At 41.5% G+C, this 23843-nt stretch overlaps 1 protein-coding gene across 4 annotated transcripts in view; it reads left to right on the top strand.

Moving 5' to 3' along the window:
• The window catches only part of kif13b (kinesin family member 13B), a 180254-nt gene that overhangs the window by 138640 nt on the left and 17771 nt on the right, over positions 1-23843 (top strand). For 3 of the 4 annotated variants that reach the window (XM_033025957.1, XM_033025959.1, XM_033025956.1), the window contains exons 25-35: positions 551-697; positions 1123-1152; positions 3216-3315; positions 4536-4662; positions 9099-9154; positions 9948-10072; positions 12014-12190; positions 13103-13195; positions 14658-14810; positions 17386-17463; positions 20807-20860. In XM_033025957.1, the coding sequence (XP_032881848.1) occupies positions 551-697; positions 1123-1152; positions 3216-3315; positions 4536-4662; positions 9099-9154; positions 9948-10072; positions 12014-12190; positions 13103-13195; positions 14658-14810; positions 17386-17463; positions 20807-20860 (1140 nt within the window). The remainder of the gene's footprint in view (positions 1-550; positions 698-1122; positions 1153-3215; positions 3316-4535; positions 4663-9098; positions 9155-9947; positions 10073-12013; positions 12191-13102; positions 13196-14657; positions 14811-17385; positions 17464-20806; positions 20861-23843) is intronic. The other variant, XM_033025958.1, reaches the window with a different exon arrangement.

Below are 23843 nucleotides of genomic sequence, written 5' to 3'. Positions count from 1 at the left end.
ATGACCTTTATTAAAAGCTGACAATGTGCACTATAACCACATGATTTTTTCTAATACAAATCTCAAATTGTGGAGTACAGAGGCAAGTAAATAAATGACGGGTCTTTGTCCCAAACATTATGGAGGGCATTGTATCCACAAACAGAGCTTAGTCTGTGTAGTGAGCTGTTCATGGTAAGGTAGAAGTGTTGACCTGGCATGCAAGTGGGATAAGAAAAACTGAGCTAATATCATATGAAAATGAAAAATGTTGGTAAAACTAGGCAGGTCAGGATAGGAAACATGTGGAAAGTGAAACAATTGTGCTAAGGGACCCTTTGTCAGACCTGAGACAAAGGTAAATACGTTAATCTAGTTAGTCACGAAATGTGAGTGAAACCAAGGAAAATTTCTGAATTGTCTTGACTGCAATTTAATTATCCTCTTTATGCCTGATGGTCATACATGGATTTGAAATATGACTGATGGAAAAGTATTGGCTTCTGTCCATGCTTTTGAGAATGAGCAGTATTTCAACATTTATAACAATAAGCAAAACTATCCCCTGCAGGGTCAGTCTCGACGTGTGCAAGTGGAGGTGCGGTCAGTGCAAGACTCTGGGACACTGCCTTTGATTGCTGAAGACGTATTGTCTATTGCTATGGGATGTGTCAAAATGAGACCTGCTCGGACTCAAAAATATCAAGATACCCACTTGGTAAGATCGGTTACTAATGCCAGTAACAATGTTACATCGATGAGTTCAGGTTGATACAGAAGGGGTATAGAGATTAGTTTTAAAGTTTCATTGTGAAAGCAATTGATTGTCTGCCTTAACAGTACTAAATACATTTAGACCCTGTCGTAGAAAATCTCTGTTTCATAAGTTAGATCTGCTGCTGATTTTGTTCTCGTTTCTGATTCGATTCTAACTGCATTCTGTGAATGTCAAATCTATCCAATATTATGAGCCCAAAAACTGCCAATTCTATTACCAGTAGATATGACATTGCACTTATCTTCCAGCTATGATTTTCAGATACATTGGTCTCATAACTTTATCTTAAATTGCTTATTCAAGTAGTAGTATGCATAACTCAAGTAAATGAGCAATTCTTTGAAATTGTGTTTTGTTTTGAACAGGAAGAAGAGGATGATATGGACAGTTATCAGGTATGGTTTGGTTGTTCTTAAATTCTACTTATTGTTGTTTTTATTTCATGCTAACCTTTCTCTCATCTGCCAACTGCATTAGTTAAGTGATTCGCACAGTTTCCATTAATGCATTCAACCCTAGCATTTGAGTTTAAGGCTGCGTGAAATGTGAAACTTGTTCCTGAAACTTGTATTGAACTTCAGTAAAACATTGTAGGAAGCAGAAGATAAATGTGGGAGTTGGGCAGAGAACTAAAGTGAAGGGTGGCTGGATGCTTGGATCACCCTTGTGCACTAAACAGAATTATTCAATCTCTGTTCTTTCCATTCCCATATAGAGGTGACCGCATCCTAACAAGGGAATGTAAAATATTAACTTGAAAGATATCAAAGTAAATTGCTAATCTACTCTGAGTGTGTGAGATTCAAAAATGTCGGAAGATGGTAGGTCATAGTGTCATAGAGTCATACAGTGTGGACACAGCCCTTTGGCCCAACTTGCCCACACCGGCCAACATGTCCCATCTGCCTGTCCCATCTGCCTGTGTTTGGTCCATATCCCTCCAAACCTGTTCTATCCATGTACCTGTCTAACTGCTTCTTAAATATTGAGGTATTCCCAGCCTCAATTACCTCCTCTGGCAGCTTATTCCCTACACCTACCACCCTTTGTGTGGAAAAAAGTTATCCCTCAGATGCCTATTAAATCTTTTCCCCTTATTCACCTACTCTGGGCAAGAGATAGTGCATCAACCCGATCTATTCCTCTCATGATTTTATACATCTTTATGAGATCACCCCTCATCCTCCTGTGCTCCAGGGAATAGTCCCAGCCTACTCAACCTCTCCCAAAAGCTCTAGTCCTGACAACATCCTCGTAAATCTTCTCTGTACCCTTTCTCTACCGTAGGTAAAGAGGCAAACATTACATTTCCTGCTCTTGCATAGATTGAGTGCCTGAAACACACTGCCAAGGGTGGATGCGGAGGCAGATACAATAGTGGCATTTAAGAGACTTTTGTATGTGCCCATGGACATGCAGGCAATGGAGGGGTATGGATTATGAGCAGGCAGATGAGAGTTGGTCTTGACATCATGTTTGTCGCTGGCATTTTGGGCCGAATGGCCATACTGTTCTATGTTTTATGGAGCGGCATGCAGAAAGTGAATAGGGCTTTACCCAGGGTAGGGGAAAGCAAAACTAAAGGGCATAATGATAAGGTGAATGGGGAAAGATTTAAAAGGGATTCAAGCAACTTTTTTATGGAAAGATGAGAATGTAGATGGCACGGTTAGTGAGTTTGCGAATACCACTAAAATTGGTGGTATAGTGGGCAGTGAAGCAGATTATTTAAGATTACAATGGGATTTTGATCCATATTGTATCATGTTAATCACGATCCAGTTCTTAAACCTAAAAAAGTATTTCCCGTAATACGAATATCACTGTACCTTAATTGGTACACATGTCAATAAAAGACCTTTGAACATTTTGAACCATTATGCCGCCAATATTAGTGTTATCCGCAAACTTACCAATCATGCCACCTAAATTCACATCCAAATTGTTAATATAAATAATGAACAATAGTGGATACGTCACCAATTGGTGTGCACACCATTTGTTACAGGCCTCTCGTCCAAAAATAGATTTAAAACACCACCCGTCAAAACCAATTTTGTGCAATTGGTGACCTTGCCGTGGATCCCATGTGATCTAACCTTCCAGGCTAGCATTGCATGCAGTACCTTGTCAAAGGTTTTGCTAAAGTCGATGTTGACAACATCTACTGTGCTGTTCTCTACCTTCTAGCTCGCCTCTTCAAAAACACTCAATCAAATTCATGATATACGAAGAGAATCAGATTCAATTACTTAATTTATGAGACATTTAGACAGAATTTTAAATAGGGGAGGCATAGAAAGATATAGTCCCAATGTGGGCATATGGGATTAGTCTAGATGAGCAAAAAAGTTGGTATGGACATGGTGGAATGGACTGTACTTTCTGTGCTGTACAACTCCATGCCTTTGTTGAAGAGAGGATGAGCATTAACTCAAGTTTTTCCTACTTATTGTAGGAGAGAGATTTGGAGAAGCTTCGTCGGAAGTGGCTCAGTGCATTGACAAAGAGGCAGGAGTACCTTGACAAGCAGCTTCAGAAACTCAATAGTAAACTGAGTAAGCAATTTTTGATAACCTAATAATACTTCATTACAACTTTTCTTACTTGGCAGTCTATCTACTAAATTTCTTGTTTCAGTCAGCCCAATTTGTGCTCTTAGCTCTTAATCCTTCTGCTCTACGAAGATGAATTCATCTACCAGAAGTCACTGGCGAGGCTCCGTATCTGTAAGCTTGAACAGTGTAAGCAAGATTCTCAATGTATCACACCTGGTTAATGTATTCTTCTTATCCAGTATCCAGACTGTTGGATCGATCAAATAGGTAATTTCTTCATAGAATATACTTGCAAGAAAATTCTATAAAGTTCATGAATTTCAAAAGTTTAGGAAGTAATCAAACACTCTGAGTTACGTAAGATGTTACCTACGTGCGTAATGTTGTGAATTTCAGACATAAAAACAGACAATGCTGGAAACTCTTTTCTGACAGTCAGAATCTTTTTCCAATAATCGTAACCATTTACCCAGAATGGAAAAATCAAATACTAGAGGGCATTGCTTCAAGGCAAAAGGGGCAAAGTTTAAAGGAGATGTGTGGGGCAACTTTTTTTGCACATAGGTAGTGAGTGCCTGGAACGTGCTGTCGGGAGTGGTGGTTAGGGCATTTAAGAGACTCTTGGAAAGACATAAGGATATTGGGGAATGAAGGGATATGAATTATGTGCAGGTACTGAAGAGATGGTCTTGACATCATGTTTGGCACAAACATTGTGGGCCGAAGGGGCTATTCTTATGCTGTACTGATCTGTTCTATAAAATGTTCAGCAGGTCAGTCAGGATCTATGAAGGGTGAAACTGAGAATATTTTGGGTGCAATATCTTTCATTAGACAGGAAAAGTTATCAATCAAATGTGTTTTGAGCTGCAAGAAAGGGGGAGGAATGATGTGCACAAAAAAGAATGTCAGAGATTAAATGAATGGAGAGGGCATGGTGGCTGAGAGATGATGGTGAATACTTTTTAAATGCAACTGGTCTGATGAGAGATGAATGAGAATAGAAGAGAGAAAATAAATAAAAACTACTAGAAATGTAAGGACTAAAATATGCTGAAAATATGAAATAAAATGGATTGCAGGAATTACTCAGGCTGGTGGCCTACATGAAGAGGGAAATATTGAATGAATAAAAGGATATTTATCTGAAAGTCTTTAATATTGGCTTGTTGAATGTAATTTTGATGGTGTAACTGATTACAATGTCCTATGTCTCACAGACAAGTCTGAGGATGATGCAGATCGAGAGGCACAGTTGCTGGAGCGGAGATTGACTCTGACAGAAGAGAGGAATGCTGTACAGGTCCCATCAGCTGGGAGTGGAATCCCAGGTTCCCCAGCTAAATGGTTTGTCCAAAAAATGTTTGAAGACTTTTTTTTTTGATAATACTAAATGCACAATCAAGTAATTGACGCACTTTGTATTTGGTCCATATCCCTCTATACCTTTCCTATCCATGTACTTGTCCAAATGTTGAATATTGTTGTACCTGCCTTACCTGCTGCAGCCGAAGATTTTTATATCGTTCAAGAGATTACTCCCTCTAGCCACTAAATGGACTACATGGTTAAGGGGAATGTCTTTATACGCATGCGAGCTCACCGTTAGAGACCTTCAGAGCTTCTTCACAGACAAATCTTCCAAAACACAGTCTTTTGATTGATAAATTCTTTATTGTTGATGAAAAACAATAAGATGCATCCAAAATTTTTCCGACTTGTACACTATAATCTTCATAAAAATCCAGCTTATCACTTTAAAGGTTAGAAAATTCCTCGTGTCTCTGTTACGCTTCGCATGGTCGAAGGGGAAACCATCTCCATGCTGGTCCCAAACTAAACTAAAAACTAAGCTTCTTAGCAAGAAACTTAGCCCCAAACGCGCCCAAAATACGTCATAAATCCCACCCACAATATAATGTATAGTCTACAATTTAAAGACACATGCCATCTTTAATGACACGCAAAACAAGCCAAATGGCCACTACACCTGCAACATCTCACTTATCTGCATTGAACTCTATTAGCCATTCTTCAGCCTACTTGTCCAGCTGATCAAAATCCTACTGTAATTTTTGATAACCTTCTTCACTGTTAATGATGTCACCTACTTTGGTGTCTTCTGCAAACTTACTAATCATACCTTGCACGGTTTTGTCTAAATCGTTAATATAAACCACAAACAGCAATTGGCCCAGCAACGGTCCCAGAGGTACACCACTATCAACAGGCCTTCAGTCGAAAAAACAATCTTCTACCACCATTCTGTGCTTCCTTCCATTAAGCCAATTCTGTATCCAGCTATCTAGCTCTTCCTGGATGCCATGCAATGTAACCTTCCGGGGCAGCCTATCAAAGGCCTTACCGTCATATGTAGGCAACATCTATGGCCTTGACCTTGTTAACCACCTTGGTTATTTCTTCAAAAAACTCTTATCAGCTCCTGTGACACAATCTCCTATGTACAGAGCCACATTAACAATCTCTAATTTGCCTCTATCTATCTAAATGCATGTATATCTTATCCTTCAGAACCCTTCAGTAATTTACCTACCACAGATGCTAGGCTCGCCTGTTCCCAGGATTTTCCGTGGAATCCTTCTTAAATAGCGGCACAACATTAGCCATCCTAACTTTACCGGCAACTCGCCCATGTCTGACGGCGATTTATATATCTCCGTCAGGCTCTTGCAATTACTTCACTAGGTCCCCTAGTGTCCTTGTATATATCCGAGCCGTCCCGGGAGATTTATCTTAGGACATCCAGCACCACCTTGACCCTAATCCGGTTGTCTTCAGGACAGAGAGTAGAAACAAGGAATTGCAGATGCTGATTTACCAAGGAAAGAGGAAATGCTGGAGTAATTCAATGGGTCAGGCAGTATCCCTGGAGAACATGGATAGGTGTCGGGTCAGGAGTCCCATAGAGTGATACAATGTGGAAACCGGCCCTTTGGCCCAACTCGCCCACACCGGCCAACAATGTCCCAGCTACCCTTGTTCCACTTGCCCTTGCTCTTGGTCCATATCCCTCCAAACCTGTTCTATCCATGTACCTGTCTATCTGCTTCTTAAATGTTGAGGTAGTCCCAGCCTCAACTACCTCCTCTGGCAGCTTGTTCCATACACCCACCATCCTTTGTGTGAAAAAGTTACCCCTCGGATTCCTATAAAATCTTTTCCCCTTCACCTTGAACCTATGTTCTCTGGTCCTCGATTCCCCTACTCTGGGCAAAAGATTCTGTGCATCTCTCTGATCTAATCCTCTCATGATTTTGTATTCCTCTATAAGATCTCCCCTCATCCTCCTGTGCTCCATGGAATAGAGACCCAGCCTACTTAACCTCTCCCTACAGCTCACACCCTCTAGTCCTGGCAACACCCTTGTAAATCTTTTCTGAACCCTTTCAAACTTGACAATATCTTTCCTATAACATGGTGCCCAGAACTGAACACAATATTCTAAATGCGGCCTCACCAACTGCAACATGACCTCCCAACTTCTTCAGACTGATAAGACCTATTTTTGAAGAAGGGTCTCGACCCGAAACATCACCCTTTCCTTCTCTCCACAGTTACTCCAGCTTTTTATTTCTATCTTTGGTTTAAACCAGCATTTGCAGTTCCTTCCTACAGATATCTTCTGGATTATCCTTAATCTTATCTGCAGAGCTATCACTTGTCCTCTTTTTGCCCTTCTGATTTCCTTCTTATGAATGCCCCTCGGTCTGAAGAAAAGTCCTAACCCGAAACGTCACCTATCCATATTCTCCAGGGATGCTGCCTGACCTTTTGAGTTACTCCAGCATTTTATGTCTTTCCTGTCCTCTATACATCTCCGTTAACTGTCCCAATTTCCCAAGTCTTCATGTCTTTCTCTACAGTATTAGCAGTGGAGAAATATTGAGAACCTTGCTCATCTCCTGTAGCTCCTCACATAGATGACCACATTGGTTTCTCTGGGTCCCTATTCTTTCTCTTTCCATCTCTAGTTATCCTCTTTCCTTTAATGTACTTTGCACATAAAATATCTTTGGATTCTCCATAATCTTGTATGCCGGAGATATCCCTTTTGCCCATATGATTTCCTTCTTATGTATCTTCCTAAGTCCTTTAACTTCTCCTGGGATACAATTGATCCCAGCTGCCTAGACCTATCCTATGCCTCCTTTTTCCTGATTAGAGCCTTAATTTCTCATGTCATCCAAGGTCTTGCAGCAGGATCTTGATCAGTTGGGCCGAGGATGGTTAATGACGTTTAATACAGATAAGTGTGAGGTGTTGTATTTTGGGTAGTCAAACCAGGGCAAGGCCTTCACAGTGAATGGCAGGGCTCTGTGGAGTGTTGTAGAGTAGTGGGATCTCGGAGTGCAAGAACATTGTTCCCCGAAAGTGGCGTCACAGATAGATAGGGTGGTCAAGATGGCTTTCAGCATATTGGCTGTCATCTGTCAGAGTATCTATATACGTATAAAACTCTGAGTGTGTGTATGTGTGTGTGTGTTCGTCTACACATTTATCACGTGAAGTCAAAAATGACATTATCTGAAAAAATCGTATTCTTTCTCGAGTTATTAATTAAAATGTTCCACGTTTTCAAAATACTTAGAAACTCGTCTGCCTTTGGCTGATGGCGTGATTACATCACAATGGCTGAACGTTGTGTTCACGCGCTGCGAGTGACGTCGGCCGCTTGCTCGCAGCCTGCTCGCTTTTCGCAGCCCGCTTGCTCGCCCGGCTCCCCTCCTCCTCTTCCCCCTCCTCCTCCTCTCCCCCATTCTCCTCTCCCCCGTTCTCCTCTCCCCTGTTCTCTCCCTCCTTCCCCTTTCCCCCTCCCCTCTCCCCCTCCCCTCTCTCCCCCTCCCCTCTCTCCCCCTCCCCTCTCTCCCCCTCCCCTCTCTCCCCTCCCCTCTCGCCCCTTCCCTCTCTCCCCTCTCTCCCCTCTCTCCCCTTCTCTCTCTCTCCCCCTCTCTCCCCTTCCCTCTCTCCCCTTCCCTCTCTCCCCTTCCCTCTCCCTCTCCCCTTTCCTCTCTCCCCTTCTCTCTCTCTTCCTCTCCCTCTCGCCTTCTCTCGCTCCCCTTCTCTCTCTCCCCTTCTCTCTCCCCCCCCCTCTCTCTCTCCCCCCCCTCCCCTCTCTCCCCCTCCCCCCCTCTCCCTCTCCCCTCTCCCCCTCTCCCCTCTCTCCCCTCCCCTCTCTCCCCTCTCTCCCCCTCCCCTCTCCCCTCGCTCCCCTCCTCTCTCTCCCCCTCCCCTCTCTCCCCCCCTCCCTCCCCTCCCCTCCTCTCTCTCTCCCCCTCCCCTCTCTCTCCCCCTCCTCTCCCCCCCCCTCCTCTCTCTCACCCCCTCTGTCCCCCTCCCCCTCCTTTCCCCCACTCTCACCCCACTCCCCTCCCCTTGCCCCCCTTCCCTCCCCCTCTCACCCCCCCCCCCCTTGTATGTGTGGGGGATGGTTAGTGTGTGTGTGACAGTCCTTGCCCTTATCAATGACGATTTTGAAGCTAAAAAACTGTAGCCTCTGGTCCCAAAAGGCAGGCCCACCAACACTTCAGTGACTTGCCCTTCCCAATTTCCTTTGTGCTCTCCCTTGTAGTGTATCTACACATTGTCTAAGTAAACTTTCCTGAACACATTTCAACCTTTCCTGATAAATTAGTTTATGTTCGAGCAGTCACATTTATTTTCCTCAACTTCGAGGCCAGAGGTTTGATGAAATAAATCATTAATTTTTCCATTTAGGAATAAGTGATATTAATACATTTTATCTTGATGTGCCTTTTCTGCAGGAGCCCAGCAGCTGGAATGGAAATGCATGTTCCTGTTGTTTTTCTTGACTTAAATGGTAAGTCATTGGAACCCCTTCCCATTGCCATTTACATCCGAGCAAATTAATAAAATCGGTTAGCTTTCATCAAATTAACGCAGTCAAGACTCGATTTTAGTTTATGACAAGTACTCAGTATTATTAATGACAAATAGAGACTTGTGGTTGGAATTAATGATGTGAGTCTATTATTTACTTCTACCATGTCTTAACTACATTCTAGGTTTGGACCACTGTTTATAGCCTGTATTAGGCATGGTAATTTGAGCATAGGCTCTGGAGCTTAGATTAGTTCCAAAGCATGTGGAAGTCTTATGTTCTTTCTCCATTTTTTTCCTATGAAGTACTTCTGGAAAAATACGTAATATTTTTTCCCAAGCTCACGCTAGGGTAAAAACTGAGTTCAAGCTTCAGACTTTTTCCTACCCCAGGCATCCCTCGCCAGAATGAATATTTCTTGAACTAATTTTTTTCACCCATGGGCTTGCACTTATTTGTGTTCTTGGTCTCAAATACCGTTTGCTCAAAATTGGCTTTTTTCTTTCTTCTCCGAGCTTCAAGAGAGAGAGAGAGAAGGAATTGTAGTAGCGGGACACATCCCAATCTCCATTCTTTTCATTCAAGATCTTCACTTTCATTGAGTCCATCAATCTGTAGACATCTAGACCAGATTCTCAATATGTGGATACCAGACAGAAATGGCACTAATTGAGGAATTATATAGAGATCAATGGTAAAAAAAGTCCTCGTCTTTCTGATTGCGTAACTGATTGTGCTGTTTCTCCCAACTCTTTTTCTTATCCTTCTTTAGCAAATGATTTCAGTTCCCAGGAAGATCTTGATGGACCAGAGCCTGGTGGACTGGATGCCAGCCTTACAGACGAAGATATTGATGACATTTTAGATCTGCAAATTGCAAAACATCATGAAACAGAGGTGATGTAACCTTGTGATTTGATCTCAAATCTGAAAATGTGGAAGAGAATCAGGCTGCAAGCTGTAAGCGACAGGAAAGTTGATGGGAAAAGTGATCAGGTGATGGAAGGGGAGCATCATGAATTTGACAAGCAGATACCTGAATCAGAAAAAGAACAATTTTCTTATTGCTGTGGTATTGAGTGGCTGACAAGACCTGAGTGCTTGAGTAGGGGCATCGGGAAGAAGGGACTCTGTAAAATATGCTGCTCTTAAGCCATTTAGGGCTTCATTGACAAGATTGGCTCCCTGGATCTCACAGGGAGCCAATGAAGGGAATATAATACTGGAGTGATATGTTCCCTTTTCTTGGTATTTATTAAAAGCCGGGCTGCGGCATTTTGAATGAGCTGTAACTTGTTGGTGAATTTTGAATGCAGACCGGTAAATAAGGCATTACAGTATTCCAAGTCTGCTTGATCTGAAAGCATGTATGAGTTTTTTGGAGTCATGTTGAGTTAAGAAAGGCCGTACTTTAGCAATATTTCTGAGGTGATAGAATGCACACTTTGTTACCATATTTATGTGAGATTTAAAATTAAGATCGTTGTCAATTTTTATCCCCAGGCTTGTGACTTCTTGTTTGACATGGGCAGTCACATTTCCCAGTTTACCGAGTAACATCTCTCTCTCTTGGGTTTTGATCCAAGTAATAAAATTTCTGTCTTGTCATCGTTGAGTTTAAGAAAGTTTTTAATGGAAAATAAACAGGAGGTCAAAGAACTTAAAGCATTTGTATCAGTGGGTTCGACAGAGGTATAACTGAGTGTCATCTGCATAACTTAGAACATTTACATTATGATGTCTGATAACTCCTACTAGCGGCAGCATATACAAGGAAAAGAGAACGGGCCAAGGCAGCTACCTTGTGCTACACCAAAGGGTATATCATGCAACCGTGACACATAGACCATATAACCATATAACAATGACAGCACGGAAACAGGCCATCTCGGCCCTACAAGTCCGTGCCGAACAATTATTTTCCCTTAGTCCCACCTGCCTGCACTCATACCAGACCCCAAGGCTTACAAAGTACTTCCTTCCACTTATATACGATAGGAACCAACTTAGCACCTGGTCTGACAGGCCGACCCAGTTTTCCAGGCGATCTATAAGAATACTGTGATCTATGATGTCAAAAGCTGCTGTGAGGTCCAAGAGGATCGTCCTTTGTCCTCGACAGTGCTAACTCTAAGGTCACTGACTATCTTTTATCAGGGCAGTCTCAGTGCTGAAATTTGCTCTGAAACCAGACTGGAATTTCTCTAACATGTCATTTTAGAGGTCTAAAATGACCTCCAGTGAGAGAATTTTATAGCAGTTGTAGGTTGTTTTTCATTACTATTTGATTTATCAAAAGTAAATCATCCCCATCATAAAAATAATTGCGAGACTAAACAAATCAAGGGGTTACATTTCTATGTGAAATTGAAAGAATACAACAGAATAGAATTAAATGGAATTGGGGTACAGTTTCACTTTTTCATTCCTAATGTATAACCAAATTTCCACCAAATTTGTGACCAAAAGTTCCCTTAGCAGTTTACTTTTGCTCAAGATTGAAGCATCTGCAATATCTTGTCTCTCCTTTAAAATCATTCCCTGGTTAACGCACAATAATGCTTACAGTTTCATATTTATATCTTCTTTTATGGAGTAGTTTGTTGTAACTTGTATAAGAAATTGATAGGTGGTAAATATAAACAGATAGTGAGAGGCCGACCTTTGTTAGAACTCTGACCTGAAACATGATATTTGTTTCTCTTTCCACTGATGCTGCCTGCCTGCTAAATGTTTCAAGGATCTTCCTTTTTTATTTCAGATTTCCAACATCTGTGTTTCTTGATTCCAGTTGCATGTAGTAAATACTTAGTTTTGTTTTTAAATTGTTTCCAAAAGGTAAAAGCAGAGGCTTCATGGGATTCCAATGTCCATAACTGTGTATCACTGAGCAAAGGGACGCCAGTCGATGAGCGGGTGTTCCTCATCGTGAAGACTGTGGTGAAGCTAAGTCATCCCGCTGACATGCATCTGGTGCTACGTAAACGCATCTGCGTAAATGTCTACAGCCGTCAGGTACAGACAAATCTGCTGGTAACAACAAAATTCGGCTTAGTTTTACTTGCTAGGTTTTAGTAGAAAATGGTGATCAAGCTAAACTTAATTAAATATTTAAGACTGACCTCCCTGGTGGCTCAGTTCATTATGGCATTTCCCAATGTGGATTGTTTTGGATTAAGGGATGGATAAAGTCAGTCGTATGTGCTCCTGATTGATGTTCAGTGACCCTATTAGAAAGTATGCTGACCAACATTGATTTAAGGACATTGGGGTTTTGATGCACGGTTCAGGTGGGCGAAATACCGTATCAACAATCAGCCATACACAGACAGAGAAGGATGAGGTGGTGCTATGTGTGAATGTAACAGAAGAGTGTTGGCATTGGGATTTTTGTGAGCAATAAAGAAACGAAAAGTGTTTAAGAAAAGAAAATTGTATTAGATTCTAAATTCAATAAATCATGATTTAGCTATGATAGTCTTGGTTAGAAAAGCATCCGTTTCTCCAGCATTTTTGTCTACCTTCGATTTTCCAGCATCTGCAGTTCCTTCTTAAACGGGGTACTTAATGAAGTTGTTTGCTGGAAGCTTATGTGACTGTATATGTTTAAGCATCACAATTTACATGTGCAAACTTGCGGGTCCCTATATCTGAGCCGTGAGAGTTGGACCCAACACTAACAATGGGGTTGAGTTAGTTGGAGGTGTGTGCGCTCCATATCGGATAAATGGCAACTCCAACTCAGTAAAATATTACTAACTTAATTTGATGTTTCGGATGCAATGATGGGTTCCACCTGAGTGGAACACACCATTAACCCAGAGCGCTAGAAGTGTTTTGTTGGGTTTGTTTGCCTCTTGCCCTTGACCTGATGGCCTATTGTAGAATGTAATGACATGTCACTTATATTAAGAAATGTAATTCCAGGGTTTTGCACAAAATCTCTTGAGAAGAATGTCCCACAGGAGTACACTGAACACATGTGGGGTGACCTTTGAGATTGTCTCCAATATTCCAGAGGTATTTAAACATTAAGTGTGTTTCTGAGATGTTTTCTGAACTTTGTAAAAAAAACTATCTCTGTGTATTTCATTAAATGTTACTTGTGTCTATGCACGTGGTAAACATTGAAAGGGGTTCTCGGGGAAGGTTAATTTAACACAAGTGTTTATTGTCTGCATGCCTACTAAATAGACCATAGAAGCCTGAGAGGTATATAATAATCATTTACTCAGGCAGTGTGGAAGTCAAGCTGAGACATTCATGGGGGATTTCAATAAGAATAAATGGGGAGAAACTCTTTTGCTGAAATGAAGGCCAATGATTAGAATAATCAGGAAATTATCACAAGAACCAGGGAAGAGATGAGGGCATTTAAAAAAAAAAAAATGTTGGCAACCGGCCCAGATCCAGAATATACAGTAAAAGAATGGTGGAAGCAGCTTTAATGCTATCTTTCAAAAACATAGATATTTATAAAGTGGAAAAATTAGTTTGCCTCGTGAGTAGAAAGTAATAGAAAGTGGGACAAATTGCAATGGACAGTTGAGACTGGGTGCACGATAGTCGAAGAAGTTTTTTTCTACACTCCCGTTTAATTACGGGAGTGACAGTAATAGCTATTAAATATAAGATAAGCAATCAAAAATGTTCCCCTTCCTGATGCTTAATATTCTCGTAATAATCTCAACATCCCTTAAATGACCCCATTTTTGTGGGTCTAAGGAAAATATTACCAGTCACTCCAAGCAGCTGAAGTCCCATGATTGGTAGCACTTCAAATAAATATTATTTTTAAAGCCTATTTGTTTTTTCAATTTTCCACACAGTATTCCAGCTTGGGGGTATTGTCAGGGCTAGGAAGTATTACATAAAGATTCACTCCAACTCTTCTCGTTCCTTTACAAGATGAACTCCTTATAGTTCCAATCTGCCTTTTCATTAGATCCTTTGAGACTAGGGATCGGCAAGATTGATTGCTTATCTTGAGCCTGAATGATGGGCATTGAAGGTGTAGCCTAGTCAGACCACTCTGCCATTTCAACTCGATAATCTTGAATTTCTTGCTGGATGTCTAATGGTTAAATGTGCATTCTCAAAGCTTTTGTGGTTTACTTTCAGACAGCATTTGGGTACTTGAGACTTTACTTTAGACATACAGCGCGGAAACAGGCCCTTCGGCCCACAGAGTCCCTGCCGACCAGTAATTTCCCCATACACTAACACTACCCTACACACAAGGGACAATTTACAATTTTACCAAAGCCTATTAACCTACAATCTTTGGAGTGTGGGTGGAAACCGGAGCACCTGGGGAAAACCCACACGGTCACAGGGACAACGTACAAACTCTGTATAGATCTCACCTATAGTCAGGATTTAACCCAAGTCTCAGGCGCTACAAGGTAGCAACTCTACCATTACTCCACAGTACTGCCCAATATGGTAATATGCACAATCGAGCCTTTCCTTTCTTTCTTAGGATGCTCAAGCATCTGAAGACCGTGAAACCCTGGCCCGGATGGCAGCGGAACTGGAAAATACGGAGTCAGCTGAGAAGGAAGCATACATCGAGAAATATCTCCGCAGTGTGATGGCAGTGGAGAACATCCTTACACTGGACCGACTACGTCAGGTGAATGTTATGAAATAAGGTTGAAAATCAATAAGCTGATGCTTACCCTCTCTTGTGGTACTACTTGTGGAAATCCTTGAGTACTTTTGCTTTTCCTTGATGTGTGCAGATAAGAAGGTTACATTTCTAGGAAGGGGCATTGGAATCCAATCCAGATTTAGTAGTAAAGTAATTGGTGTGATATATATATTTGCTATGTTGTGTATTGCTCAGAAGTAGTTCTGTAAAAGCAGACATCAATTTTTCATTAGGCAGTTATTTTGTTCATTTTTTAACATTTATTTCATTTTTTAATTGATAAGCATTTCTACAAACCTGAAAAATAAGGATTGTGACAACAAATGCAATATTGCTGTTTAAACACAAGTCATTACAAATGCAATTGCTCTGTTTTTTGCATTTCTATATATGTATACTGGACCACTGTATACCCAAATGTAGCAGAGAAATGCTCTTCCACCATGGTCCAAACAAGGAGTGCCGTTCTTGCTTCACTCATTCTGTTTTACACACATCAATGAACTCCAATTACTAAGGATGAAGATATATTATAGTTGTTCTGTGAAATCAACATTTATCAATCCAATTGGTTGTATTCTACCAAGTCTGGTTATGTAGAGCCTTGATTAGTGGTGGATTTTCCTCTCCTATAATTGAAGCTGATCAATAATGTTAGGTTTCTTTACCTCACATGCCTTCAGTGGTAACACCCATTTCTGCTGTATTTATTTATTTTTGATATGAATTATTTTTCCATTGGAGCTGCTGAGCTTTCCAGCCAACTAAATGTGCTCAGCTTTGAGATCATGAAATCTCAGGCAATGTCAGTATAACTGATTCTTGGTTGCAATCCGTCAGTGACAGACCTGAATGATGTTCTGCTGTCAAAGCTCTGGAACCCCTTTGTTTTGATATCCACATTGCCACCCAGAGTGAGACATGACTGGCAGGAAACAGCCAGCTGAACAGATATTGCAGTGGGTACACTAAGAGGGGCAAACTGGAAAAAGATTGCCTTTGTAAGAAGGGTCTCCCACCCATTCCTACTCTCCAGAGATACTGCCAGTCCCGCTGAGTTACTCCAGCTTTTTGTGTCTATCTTTGGACCTCTTCATGAAGGTGGCTTTGGTTTCAGGAATGAGACAATGTCTAGTGTCTCAGTGCCTCTGTCTGCTTAACAACACTTCACGAAGGAGAGTGGAGCACGAACATGCTGGGGATAGTATTGAAAATATTGAATCTACCCACTAGAAGCACAAGAAACCCAGCATATGTGGCAGAAAATGTTCACTGTGATAGCCACCTCATCACTCACCTGCTCTATCTATGCTAGAACTTCCCAGATAGTCTCATCAGTCACTTCAAACATCAAAACAGTTGAAGCAATTCATCCTCAATCCTGAGGGATTATCTAAGGAAAGATCAAGAAGGTAGTAATGTTTGACTTTAGACCCAGACAAGGTAGAAGCAGCGTGTGTAAGAAGGAATTGCAGATGCTGGTTTAAACCGAAGAAAGACACAAAAAGCTGTAGTAACGAAGCGGGGGACAGGCAGCATCTCTAGAGAGAAGGAATGGGTGACGTTTCAGGGGTCTGAAGTAGGGTCTTGGCCTGAAACGTCACCCATTCCTTATCTCCACAGATGCTGCCTGGAATGTATAATCATTATTTTCTGCCAATTATTTTTGTGTATTTTAAATTTTCTGAACTTTTAGCTTCCACTTGTTAACACTGTTTCAGCAGAATATTATTATTTTGAAGGGAATTGCTCATCTGTCCAACTACTGGTTTTTCAAATTGTTTAGCCAGATGATATCCTTGATGGCCCAAACATATCTGAAGACTTTGAGAAGGCCAGTGGAGTGCAGTTGGAGGAATTAACTAATGGAATGAAAAAGTGGTTGGAGTGTAGAGTGATGTTTATTGAATTATTTATAAATCTGTGCAAGGGCTCTGGTTCCCTGCCCACCAATACATTACGTTCATTGAAGGATAATAAAGGGGGCATATGAAGGGCACATGAATTAGCTTAGGTTTTCTTCACGATTCCGATAAACAATGGCATAAGTGCTCAGAAACAAGATGCGTAGATGAAGATAGACATAAAAAGCTGGAGTAACTCAGCCGGACAGGCAGCATCTCTGGAGAGAAGGAATGGGTGACGTTTCGGGTGGAGATCCATCTTCAGACTGAGATGCAGATTAGCTCAATCTAATTGACTAATGGAACAAGCACGATGGACTGTGTGTTCTCTTATGCTGGTTGCGAGTCTAGCAAGGTGTAAATAAATAAGAGAATTTTGCTCAATGTGATGCTCACTTTGACCCTCTTGAAACAAACATATAAAGACACACATGAAGTCCATTAGCATTGTGTAATGGGTCTCCAGAAGGACAATGACAACAAGAGAGGAGGAGGGAAATTGGCAAAAGAAGTTCTGATATTGAAAAGCCAGCTGCTTGCTTCTGTGATGAAGTGTCAATTTTACAACGTGGAACTGCAGATTTATCTGTGTTGTCTGGTCTTGTCCTTGTCCTCATTCTGTGCTGTTTTTATTTTTGCTGTTTTGTGAACAGGAGGTTGCAGTAAAAGAACAATTAAACACAAAGCGTAAATTGACCAGAAGGTGCAACAGTTCTCCAAATGTCAACCGGGTATGATCTTGTTACTTTTCCTCTCTGCCCATGTGAAGGTGCTTTTCACCGTGTTGCTGTGAGGGTATTATCCTTCTATGTGTCTATGGAGACTACACGATTAACACAACTAATGTACTAAGCAAAGATCTTTGTGAAGGGTAGTTATCCAGTATACCTGTCGCAGATTCTTTTAACAAGACTTTTAAAGTTTAGGCGATGTATCTGTTCAAAGGTTCTTTATTAGTCACACACACCAATTGGTGTAGTGAAATGTGTATCGCCATTGCAGCACATAAAAAAGAAAACAACATAACAATAATAAAGAAATTTAACATAAAAAACATCCCCCACAATGGTTCCCATTATGAGAGAAGGCACAAAGTCCAGTCCCCATCCCCATGTCCACCCCATAGTCGGGCCTATTGAGGCCTCCGCAGTCGCCTTTACGGAGGCCTGATGTTCCAGGCCCTTCTCGCCGGATGATCGTGCTCCGGCGTCGGGAGAATCATCACAGCGGCATGAGAACCCTGGAACGGCCGCTTCCTTACCAGAGACGCTTCCGAAGCCAATGGGCTGGATGGAGCTCCACCATTGGCGATCTCGGCAAGAGATCCTAGGCTCCTGATGTTAAAGTAAGCGCCGCTGCCCGCGTCTGTGTGTGTGTGTGTGCGCGCGCGCGCGTGTGCGGTGTGTGTGGTGCGTGTGCTGCACTCTTGACACTCGCCGTTCCACTTCCCGGTTTTTCAGTGAGTGCCGCGAGCTTGACACTCTCCAGCAGTCCGCTGAAAAATCGCCTAAGTGGGTCAGACCCTTAGCTGATATATAGTAATAACATTCATAACTGTCTACAAATCATGGTTGTCCATTGATTACAGTTATGAAGCATATTTAATGTGGCAGCAAATAGTCCATTAATCATGTAAATTAACAAAATTTGGCCCTTATTTACTGTCCAATAGCATGGAGCCCATGTTTGACACTGCTTAATTTATATATTATATTATTGCATTATATATAATACCATGCAGGTACAACAGGCAGTGAAGAAAGCTAATGACATGTTGGCCTTCATTGCGAGAGGATATGAGTTTAGGAGCAAGGAGGTCCTACTGCAGTTGTACAGGGCCCTGGTGAGACCGCACCTGGAGTATTGTGTGCAATTTTGGTCTCCTAATTTGAGGAAGGACATTATTGCTATTGAGGGAGTGCAGCGTAGGTTCACCAGGTTAATTGGCGGGATTGACATATGAAAGAATGGGTTGACTGGGCTTGTATTCGCTGGTATTTAGGTTGAGAGGGGATTTTATAGAAACATATAAAATTCTTAGAGGATTGAACAGGGTAGATGCAGGAAAAAATGTTCCCGATGTTGGGAGTGTCCAGAACCAGGGGTCACAGTTTAAGAATAAGGGGTAGGGCATTTAGGACTGAGATGAGAAAAAACTTTTTCAGCCAGAGAGTTGTGAATCTCAGGAATTCTCTGCCACAGAAGGCAGTGGAGGCCAATTCACTGGGTGTTTTCAAGAGAGAGTTAGATTTGGCACATAGGGCTAAGGGAATCAATGGATATGGGAAAAAGCCGGAATGGGGTACTGATTTTGGATGACCTTCTTCTTCTTCCTGCGTATGGCGTTCACAGCCTAAAGTTGCAGGACAACTTGTTCTATTTGATCTTATTTGATTATGCACGCCGGGTTGATTGCATTTGTCGAAACAGGGCAGATCACGTGAAGGTTGCAATCTTCCACCCCATTTTGGATGATCAGAGATTAACATATTGAATGGAAAGGGCCGAATGGCCTACTCCTCAAAGGGCCGAATGGCCTACTCCTGCAACTATTTTCTATGTTTCTATGAAAATATTTTTCTTATTGCTGTTCCAGCACTTCGACAGCAAAGCCCTGATGAAATCAATGCTGGCATGAACACAAAACTGCTTAATATAAACTTCGACAGACGATTAAGCCGTAACTGTCGAGCCTGTCACAAAGCAATAAATGCCTCTGATATTAATGTTTATTAATTTTTGATAGTTTAAAAAAATTAAATAGAAAATTTATCAAATAAATTTAGCGTTAAATTATACAATTCAAAAAATCTAAATTTGTAATTTTTTGTGTATAATTAAAATTGCAATTAATTATCCATTAATTACAGCTATTATTTAAATTATCCAATAGTTTAACCACAAACGTGAAGTACAGTGTAAGAACTAGCCGCGAAGGCCAATGGTTCAATAATGCACCATATGTCATATGCATGATGCATTGCTCAAATTTGCTAAGGCTTCTTTGATAATATCTTCCAAACCCATAATTTCTGCCAATATGCGCAAGGCCAGAAGACTGTTTGAAGCAGCATCACCTGCAAGCTCCACTTTCAGTCAAAAATTATCATGACAGCAATTCATCGCCAATCCTTTCATCTTAGTGCGTAATGACATATGGAAGTATTTTCACCAAATGGATGAATTGATTCAAGAAAGCCACCTCCTAGACTATATTGGCTTTGGCAGCAATGTCCATATCCCATGAATGAATTGAAGAAGAAAATATTGATTTTGCTTTATTTTTTGTTTTGATACTCGACATGAAATATCTGTTATCATGTGCAGGAAAAGGAGATTAGTTTAACTTGGCGTCATGTTTGGCACGAATATGTGGGCCAAAGTGCCTATTCCTGTGCTTTTCAGTTCTGTGTTATATGTTCTATGTTCTATTGCGTCATGTTAGGAAACAATTGGTTGTGTACACTTCCTCCTACTTTTCTCACAATTCGTTGAATATGTTGGAAAATCAAATTATAATACAATTTTAGACTTTAATTGTTCTCACTTTCACAGTCCCAATTTAGATTTGCAAATTCATGAAGTTATACAATATGGAAACAAACACTTCGGACCAAGGTGCCTATCTACACCAATCCAATTTGCTGCCATTTGACCCAAATCCCTCTAACCCTCTCATATCTGTGAACCTGTTCAAAATGTCTTTTAAACACTGAAATTGTTGCTGCCTAGCAGCTCAGTCCATATATCTACCATCCTCTGTGTGAGACATCTGTCCCTCAGTTCCCTTTTAAATATTTCTCAACTCATCTTAAACATGTTCCCTCTACTACTACTCCCCTATTCTGGGAAGAAAATCATGGCTCTCCGACTTATCTATGCACCACATGATTTTATTAACTTTTACAAACTCACCAAAGTCTCCTTCACTCCAAGAAAATCAGTCCCAGCCTCCCTAGATGTGGCAGAACAAAGAGTTATCCTTCATTTGGACATGTAGACCTATTGTAATGTTGAATAGTTGACTTAATATTCTTGTAACATGTGCCTCTCTTTAACTTTATTGCTTTAAAGTTGTCTGGAAGCCGTCATGACCTAAATACAAGATCCAGCCTTGAACGCAATAAGGTAATCGCTTTGTGTAGGAAGGAACTGCAGATGCTGGTTTAAACCGAAGATTGACACAAAATGCTAGAGTAACTCAGCGGGACAGGCAGCGTCTCTGGAGAGAAGGGATGGGTGACGTTTCGGGTTGAGACCCTTCTTCAGTCTGAAGAAGGGTCTCGAGCCAACACATCGCCCATTCCTTCTCTCCAAAGGTAATCACTTTTCTGCTCTACATCAACTCCGAGAATATATATTAATCTGCACCAATCAATAACATCCCGTGACTAACAAAATTAAGTTTAGATGATTAACTCCAGTATAGGAGTAAAAACCTCATTAATTGAATCCGGAGTAAATAGATCAGGAGGATGCCATTCAGCCCCTTGATCTTGCTCCATTATTCAACAAGATTATGGCAAATCCAACTTGGTTTGACCACTATTTTACTCTTTTCCCGCATCCCTTGATTCGTTTCCTGATTAAAAATCTATCTCAGCTTCAAGGATTCAGCTTTCATAGATCATGGGCAAGGAATTCCAAACGCTCACATCCTTTTGATGGAAGAAATGTTCCCTCATCCCTGTCGTCGTTAGGTTCTCTCTTTTTCAGATTATGCTTTCCGGTCGATCTCAGACTGCCCCATTGGAAGGGGGTAATCCCAGCATTCCAAGAAGGAAATCAGGAATCCAAAAAGGGGGCAGGAGATCGCTCTCGCAGAAAAGATTAAGGAGAATTCAGAGATTTTATGTATTTAAGGAAAAAGTGTAACTAGAGAGAGAAAAGGGCACCTCAGAAACCAAAGTGGTCATATGTGTGGAGCCATAGGAGTTGGACATGGTCTTCAAACAGGAAGCAAAGAGTAGGAGTAAACGGGTCCTTTTCACAATGGCGGGCAGTGACTAGTGGGGTACCGCAAGGCTCAGTGCTGGGACCCCAGCTATTTACAATATATATTAATGATCTGGATGAGGGAATTGAAGGCAATATCTCCAAGTTTGCGGATGACACTAAGCTGGGCGGCAGTGTTAGCTGTGAGGAGGATGCTAGGAGACTGCAAGGTGACTTGGATAGGCTGGGTGAGTGGGCAAATGTTTGGCAGATGCAGTATAATGTGGATAAATGTGAGGTTATCCATTTTGGTGGCAAAAACAGGAAAGCAGATTATTATCTAAATGGTGGCCGATTAGGAAAAGGGGAGATGCAGCGAGACCTGGGTGTCATGGTACACCAGTCATTGAGAGTAAGCATGCAGGTGCAGCAGGCAGTGAAGAAAGCAAATGGTATGTTAGTTTTCATAGCAAAAGGATTTGAGTATAGGAGCAGGGAGGTTCTACTGCAGTTGTACACGGTCTTGGTGAGACCACACCTGGAGTATTGCGTACAGTTTTGGTCTCCAAATCTGAGGAAGGACATTATTGCCATAGAGGGAGTGCAGAGAAGGTTCACCAGACTGATTCCTGGGATGTCAGGACTGTCTTATGAAGAAAGACTGGATAGACTTGGTTTATACTCTAGAATTTAGGAGATTGAGAGGGGATCTTATAGAAACTTACAAAGTTCTTAAGGGGTTGGACAGGCTAGATGCAGGAAGATTGTTCCCAATGTTGGGGAAGTCCAGGACAAGGGGTCACAGCTTAAGGATAAGGGGGAAATCCTTTAAAACCGAGATGAGAAAAACTTGTTTCATACAGAGAGTGGTGAATCTCTGGAACTCTCTGCCACAGAGGGTAGTTGAGGCCAGTTCATTGGCTATATTTAAGAGGGAGTTAGATGTGGCCCTTGTGGCTAAGGGGATCAGAGGGTATGGAGAGAAGGCAGGTACGGGATACTGAGTTGGATGATCAGCCATGATCATATTGAATGGCGGTGCAGGCTCGAAGGGCCGAATGGCCTACTCCTGCACCTATTTTCTATGTTTCTATGTTTCAATTAGTATTTCTCCTCTGGTTTTACCAAGGAGAAAGACTTGAACACTGTGGAATTTGGCAAAGTTAATGGAGCTTGTTTAAGGACAATTCCTATCACAGTTGAGGAAGCGCTGGATGCCCCAAGGCATATGAAGGTAGATACATCTCCCAGGCCTGATCAGATATGTCAAAGGTCACTGTGGGAAGCTGGAGAAGAAATTGTAAGTGCCCTGGCTGAGATGGATAAATCCACATTAGACACTGGCGAGGTGTTGGAAGATTGGAGGATTGCTAATGTGTGCCTTTATTTAAGAAGGGCTGCAAAGAAAAACCTGGGAACTACAGATCAGTAAGCTTATCAACTGTGGTAGGAAAGTTTCTGGAGAAGATTTGGAGGGATACGATATACATCTATTTTTAAAGACAGGTTGATTATGGATAGTCAGCATGGTTATGTGCATGGGAGGTCATGTCTCACGAATTTGATTGTGTCTGAAGAGGTAACCAAGAAGATGGAGAGTAGGGCCATGGATGTAGTTTAAATGCACTTCAGCAAGGCCTTTGATAAAATTCCACAGGGTAGCTGCTCTGGAAGGTTAGATCACAGGATTCATGGCGAGCTAGATAACTAGATACAGAATTGGCTTCATGTTAGGAAGAAGAGAGTGGTGAGGGAAATAACTTTCGGATTGGAGACCAGTGACTATTGCTGTTCTCAGTGATCAGTGCTCAGCTCATTTCTATTTGTCATCTATATCAACGATTTGGATGAGAATGTACAAGGCATTGTTTGTCAGTTTATAGATAACGCTAAAATAGTTGTATTATAGACTGTGAAGATGGTTATCAAGAATTACAGTGCGATTTTGATCAGCTGGATAAGTGGGTTGAACAATGGCTAAAGGTTAATTCAGATAAGTATGTGATGTTGTATTTTGTGAAGTCAAAGTAGGACAGGATCATTACAGTGAATGATATGGACTGGGAAGTGTGATATGGACCGGGAAGTGTGGAGCAGAGGGATCTAGGAGTATGTGTACAAAGTTCCAAGAAAGTGGCATCGCAGGTAGATAGTGGGTGAAGAAGGCTATTGCCAC

The sequence above is a fragment of the Amblyraja radiata genome, chromosome 8 (genome assembly GCF_010909765.2).
Source record: "Amblyraja radiata isolate CabotCenter1 chromosome 8, sAmbRad1.1.pri, whole genome shotgun sequence".
Taxonomy (NCBI): domain Eukaryota; kingdom Metazoa; phylum Chordata; class Chondrichthyes; order Rajiformes; family Rajidae; genus Amblyraja; species Amblyraja radiata.
The sequence above is the reverse complement of the archived record's forward strand: the minus strand, read 5'-3'. Positions and strand labels throughout refer to the sequence as shown.